Raw genomic sequence first — 6,486 nt, 5'->3', positions numbered from 1 at the left:
ACCTTGTGCCACAAAAAACGCTCACCATTTTCTTATCTGTCTGTACCGAAGAAGCTGCTTTTCGTGGGGTTGTACCCAAGCAGCTGGTTTTTTTTTTCTAGGCTTGTACGTACGGAGGAAGCTGTTTTTTCTGCCAGACTTCGAGGCCGCCTTGAAGACCCCGTAGCAAGGGCTAGGGCTAGAGAGACGGCTAAAACAAGAGAACACTCCGACGTTAATCATTGCTGGTTCCAAGAGAGGGGTGGCTTGACGGCATCACCGACGAGAGACGAGATGACGTCCACTGTTTGCCCGTGTAGCATGCTCGAAACTAATACTAAAACAAGAAAACATAGCGCTGCCGCCGTATGGATTCACCTATATCGTTCCAAGACGCGCAAACATGTGTACAAGATCGTCCATCACGACGTCTATGGTAAAAGGACCAAAGGAGAGCCACGCCGTGTAGACATCGGAAAAGGAACCCTTTTGTGAACCAAAAGCCACTCCATTGCGCGTGCGCTACGATTTGGCTAAGCTAGCCAGGCAATCCGACCCGACCGGTGGAAGAAAAGGTGGTACGAGCAATGACGGGCTCACCTTTACATGACATGACACGGCGAGCGGGCGTAACCAGCACCCCGCACCCCGCCGCTTCCGCTTGCCTTCTACCTCCTCCGGCCCTTTCCTTCCGCCCGCTCCTCCCCCCGCCTATTTATCCCCGCCCGCGCCGCACTGCCGTTTTGTTTCGTCTCGTTCCGCTTGGCTTTCTTCCCTCGCCCGCGCCGTCAAACACCCACGCTCCCCCGCTCGCGCCAACACGTGTAGGAGAGAGGTAGAGAGGAAGAGTCTAGAAAAATCCCGCGGAGAGCCACAGAGCGTAGCTAGCCAGCCTCGTCGGTCTCCATGGGGGCGGGGAAGGAGGCTCCCGGCGCCGTCGAGGGCGCCGCCGAGCCGCCGCCGCCGGTCGTGCTCAAGATGGTCTTGCATTGCGCCGGCTGCGCCAAGAAGGTCCGCAACAGCATCAAGAGCATGCCCGGTACGCGCCCGCTCCATCCCGCCGCCGATTTCTTCTGCCCTTCTCTGCATTTTTGTTTGGTCTGGTGCTGAATCGCTGCTTCTCGACAGGTGTGCAGTCGGTGGTGGCCGACGCGGCGGCGAACAGGGTCGTCGTGGCGGGGACGGCCGACGCGGCCGCGCTCAAGGCGCGGATCGAGTCCCGGACCAAGAAGCCCGTCGAGATCGTCTCCTCCGGCGCCGGCCCCGGCCCGGCCAAGCCCGCAGCAGCCCCCGCCGCGGCCGAGAAGAAGAGCCCCGACAAGGAGGGCGACAAGAAGGATCCCGACAAGGGGGGCGGCGGAGCCGACAAGGGGGATAAGGCCGGCGCCTCCAAGCCGCAGCCGCCCAAAGAGGAAGACGCGGCGAAGAAGCAACCGCCCACCCCCACCGAGGAGAAGAAGCCCACGGAGCTCCAGGTCGGTACACAACACACGCAGCAAATCCTACCCCCACGCAATACTCTGCCCCCAACCACCACGCCCGTCCCACCGACCTCGCGGCTCACGATCTCTCCGCTTCGATTTCTCTTTCGCAGGAGACCACGGTGCTGCTCAAGATCCGCCTCCACTGCGACGGCTGCGCCGACCGCATCAGACGCCGGATATACAAAATAAAAGGTGCTGTTTTGCTCGGATTCTTCTTGATTCTTTGATTTCTCTGCTTGTTCTGCTGTTAATTTTGTGTCTTCCGTTCGAAATTGACGATTCTCTGTGTGTCTTGTCTACTCCAGGGGTCAAGCATGTGGAGCTGGAGGGCAATGCCAAGGACGAGGTCAAGGTCACGGGCACCATGGACGTCCCCGCCATGGTGGCGTACCTGACCGAGAAGCTCAACCGCGCCGTCGAGGCCGTCGCGCCCGGCAAGAAGGACAAGGGCGCCGGCGACGAGAAGAAGGACAACAAGGGCGCCGGCGACGCCGAGAAGAAGACAGACAAAGAGGCGGGCGGCGACCACGTCGTCATGAGCCAGGACAAGGGGAAAGGCATCGAGGTGGCGGGCCCGTCCAGGGCGTCCGCCGCGGCCTCCGTGGCGCCCGCGCCGGTCCAGGCGAGGACGCCCCACGTCTCGCCGTACGGCCAGGTGCCGTACCCGCAGCCGCAGGGGCCCCCGCCCAGCTACTACAGCCCCTACGGCGGCAATGCCGACGGCGCGGGGTACGCCGGCGCCGGCAGCGGCGGCTACTACCAGCAGGAGCACCCCAACCACCAGGCGTACCAGCCGTACCCGCCGCCCTACCACTTCGACACGGCGCCGCCCTCGCAGATGTTCAGCGACGAGAACCCCAACTCCTGCTCCGTCATGTGACGCGACCCGCCGCCCGAAAACTCATTCATCAGCGCCGACGACCTGCGCTCGCCGGCCGGCCGGCCGGCCGGCAGAAGAGCAATGCTGACATACTAGCAGACAGCGACGAGAGGCTCCACTAGCTTAGCTTAGCCCTAGTTTTTACTCGGACCGGAGGCATCCATCCTCCATGAACCGATGCGTGCCTCCGATCAAATTTTGGTTCCCCTGCCTTCCATCGCGCGTCCGATGGTCGATCTTGTTCCTGCCACGAGCTCCATTGCTTAATTAATTTGATTTTAACCCCCAGTGGTTTGGCTAAATTAAGAGATGAATGAGATGATCAACGAATAGGTCGCAAATTGCGTGCGCGCTCGTTGGCGGCGAGCTAGGCTGGCGTTGAATCGTGGACCGGTGTGCTTAATCTAGCCTCGGTCGCCGCCGCTGTCGTCGATCCGAGAGCGACGTGGTGATCAATCGCCGATCGGGACAATTGAACCGGCGACGATTTCCACATTAAGAAGCGATTAAGTACGGGGAGTTAATCCTCGTTCATTGGACCGTGCGTCGTGGCGGGCAAGAAAATTTGCAGGCATTGAATTTTGGATTTTGGAGGCTGGCCGCCTTGAACCTTCGATGGTAGCGAAGGATCTGATGGATGGTGGCGGCAAAATTGGTGTTGTGCTCTCGCCCGCGGCGCCCGGGAGGATGGATAGGTACGCATGGGCATGGAGTACGCCGCTCGCTCTATCTGGAATATTCTCCCGGCGTTGATATTCCTTGTGGATATTTCCGGAATTATTCTGCGTCGATGTTTGCTTTGGATATTTTTGGTACTTATTATTCTGTGTATGTGTGTGTGTGTCCTATGTGTGTTGGACGGCCGTGGTTTTTGATATTTTGCGGCCTGATGTACATGTACTGCTGGTAATAATGCATTATTAAGGCTTCCGATGACATACTCGATGGTGATCCGGGAGAAGGATTAGGCATTGCATTCACATTGTTTTTTCGTTTCTGAGATGAGTATGCGTCACGGCTGGCCAGGCCGTCGTTTTTCTTCTTGTTTCTGAAAGTAGGCCGTCGTTTTCTCTTTGTATATTCACATCCGCTTTTTGACATTATCGAATGGACGACGGACGGCGCAAGCGACATGCGCGGCCCCGGTGAATCCAAGGGCCAGCCTATTTACTACGTTATCCTGCGAGAAATCAAATCTTTTTGTCGCAATCCGTGGGAAAAATCCTAATCTTGGGGTGATTTGGCTTCGAGACCATTTCCGAGCAATCTCGAAGGTTAATTAGGTGCGCCAACGCTAGCTGCTCTTTTTCATATTTTTTCTTCCTAATAATCTGAGTGGACTGGCTGAACTTTTGGGTGTTGACGAAATGGGCCGTGGAATTCAGTGGAAGACGTGCCTGGGTTATCCGGAAGGGAAACAAAAAATATAAGTATATGCTTGGAAAATCACATACTGGTACGTCCTTTTCGCCCACATTTTGCAGGCAGGCTCGTCGTACCACCTACCCATGGGTCGATACGTACCACTGCAGCAACTGCCTGCGAGTCAGTGAGTCAGGAGTACGCCCGCGTTTGAAGGAAGCGGAAATTGTTGCGCCCCGGAATAAACAACACGCAGTGTATTTACGTACTCCACGGCGAGGGATAGACTTTGGACGCAAATGCAGTACTACTCGTTTCTCCTGTTGCGGCTAGTAGCCAGGTTCGATGGTTGCCTAAAACAATCCCGCTAAACAAACAAACAGGGGTAGGCGGGACGTGCGTAAACCGCCACCTCATATGCTGCCTCAACTTCCAAATTACTCCCTCCGTCCGAAAATACTTATCCCAGAAATTGTTATATCTAGATTTTTTTTAGTTATAAATGCTTTTATTTTTATCAATTTTTAGGACAAATATTTCCGGACGGATGGCAGGAGGAAACGAAACCACCCTATCCTATCCACTTCCAAGTGCCTGCCCATAAAATATCACTTTGGTGGTACCTCTGCGTTTTTGTTTACTCTATATATACAATCGTTCGTTCGTTCGGTCAGACGGTGCCAAATTAGTGGGGGAAAAGAAACACACGCACGGATGTATATGTATGGTCTGTTGAACAGACTAGAGATGGATCGAGGAGACTAAACCCCCTGCTGGTCGTATGTTGTGCGTTTTTGCCCCCACGCATGTGTTGTTTGACCGGGAATATTCTCCACGCAAGCACCGTGTCAGCAGCGCAAATTAATGGGACGTTGAAACCACGAAGGAAATTATTAGCTGCCACCAGCGACATTTGATTACGACTTGCACATCATGTGCAGAAGCAGGATCCTTCTCCTCTGGCTCTGGCGCTGGGCTGGGAGTATCATGTCATGTGTATTTGGCCCTGGCCGTACGAGCGACGGCAGGCCAGGGGACTCGTGAAACCATGCCCCCGTCGGCGGGCCGATTTTTTCATGTTCATTTGATTATTATACGTCGGCGTCTTAATCAAGTTTGTACAAAAAGATTGTCGGTGCTCGGAGTACGTACGGCTTGTCGACTCCGATTATGCGATCGTTATGTTAATATATAATAGGATAGGAAGCCGGGACGAACCAGTCTAGAAACCATTGGATGGATAATGATCATGCTGGCCGAACCCGAAATTATTGTAAACGAGCGAAGAAATTGCTAGGATCATGCGCGTAATCTGTGGATTGCCGGTGAGCATCAGTCAGGGGATCGGATAGGGCCGTAGTGGTTGGTTGTGTTCCCCTGCCTCGAGGATCAGACGCACGATATTCAGATGATGAAGTATGTTTTGGATCATCTCAGCCGAGTGAGTTGATCGAGCTGGCACGCGTGCTAATCTTTTTTGAATGAAACCAATCAGGTCCGGGTTATAGCAACCGACCGGCCGATCTTTTTCCCACATTCTTACGAAATCAGTCATGATTGGATTGGATCGAATCCGTGGAGCACATTGCTCACGTGGACATGTTGTAGTCGAATGCCTGAACATATTAACCGGGTTGCATTTGCGTCCATGCACAGGTCCTGATCCATGTAAACTCCCGCCTAAACGTTTCACTGCCCTTTTGGCCATGTTCTACTTTATTTCGTTCAGCTGCCTTTTTTTTTTTTGCTTTCATGTAATTTAACCCTTTTGGATTCAAAATTTGGCTCTAGAACGAACACAGGATCTCTGGGGAATCGATGGCGACCGCAAAGACAAGAGGGGAGCAGACAGGACGGTTTCCGGCCACGCGGAGGCCGGTGGGCCTCGGTTGCTCATGGGCGCCCTTTAATCACATGCTTGGGCCTCCTTTAGCCCTACCTTTGGTTTGCCCACTCCGAGCTTAATCGTCGTCTTTCTGCTACCCATTTCCTTGCCTAAAAAACAAAGCTACCCATTTCCGCCATGTCTGTCCGTCTGCCTTTGTTACATTTTTCTCATGGCCATAGCTGCCAGTCTGCCACCTCTGCTAGCTTCCCTTTCGTTCTTGGTGCGCCAGCAGGGTCCGGCGAGAGACGCCACGTCGGTTACTTTGGGTTCAAGTGTCCAACTAACTGTAGGTAACTTGCAAGGCTAGAAATTAACCGATTATTACTGATGTAGTAAGATCTACTCACTGCTCTGCACAACAGATTAGTTAGCTACCCGCTACCAACAAAAACAGCTTCTTAGTTTTTCTCTGTCAGATGTCATGTTCAGTCTGGTATGGCATCCAGTTGCGCACCCCAAGCTCGGTTCTTAGAGCATCTACAGCCGGATATATGCCCCTCAGACGCCCGTAGACGCGGACCGCATACGATTTCAGTAGTTACATCTAGATTGGAGTATCTCATATTAGATTCTTAAATCCATACAAGGACATGCAAATGTAATAAACCTACGTGCTACGTCGATCATCTAGGTACTCATCATCGGAGATGTCGACGATCTCCGTGCCCGGCTCCGGCAGCATGGGCGGCAGCTGCAGCTCCGGCGCCTCCGCTCGAGCCTCCTCCTCCTTTATCTCCACGTCGAGTTCTGCGAAGAGTGCATCGGATGCCGCCTGTTACTACCAGAGGAATGCCTGGTTGGCCTCCACACAAGCCTCATCCTGGATGGACTCTAGAACGGCCTGCTGCTCCGCCATCAACTCTGATTGGGCGACGACGAACTTCGCCTCTGCT

At 54.1% G+C, this 6,486-nt stretch overlaps 1 protein-coding gene across 1 annotated transcript; it reads left to right on the top strand.

The window, feature by feature from the left end:
* Positions 1–719: 719 nt before the first annotated feature.
* LOC125530663 (heavy metal-associated isoprenylated plant protein 6-like) lies at positions 720–2,631 on the top strand. The gene is made up of 4 exons (XM_048695051.1): positions 720–1,018; positions 1,108–1,454; positions 1,574–1,655; positions 1,769–2,631. Exons 1-4 carry the CDS (start codon positions 886–888, stop codon positions 2,341–2,343), a joined length of 1,137 nt encoding a protein of 378 aa, XP_048551008.1. The 5' UTR covers positions 720–885; the 3' UTR covers positions 2,344–2,631.
* The last annotated feature ends 3,855 nt before the right edge of the window (positions 2,632–6,486 follow it).

Source organism: Triticum urartu, unplaced genomic scaffold (assembly GCF_003073215.2).
Source record: "Triticum urartu cultivar G1812 unplaced genomic scaffold, Tu2.1 TuUngrouped_contig_6472, whole genome shotgun sequence".
NCBI lineage: Eukaryota > Viridiplantae > Streptophyta > Magnoliopsida > Poales > Poaceae > Triticum > Triticum urartu.
Note: the sequence above shows the minus strand (reverse complement) of the source record. Positions and strands in the feature narration are given on the sequence as shown.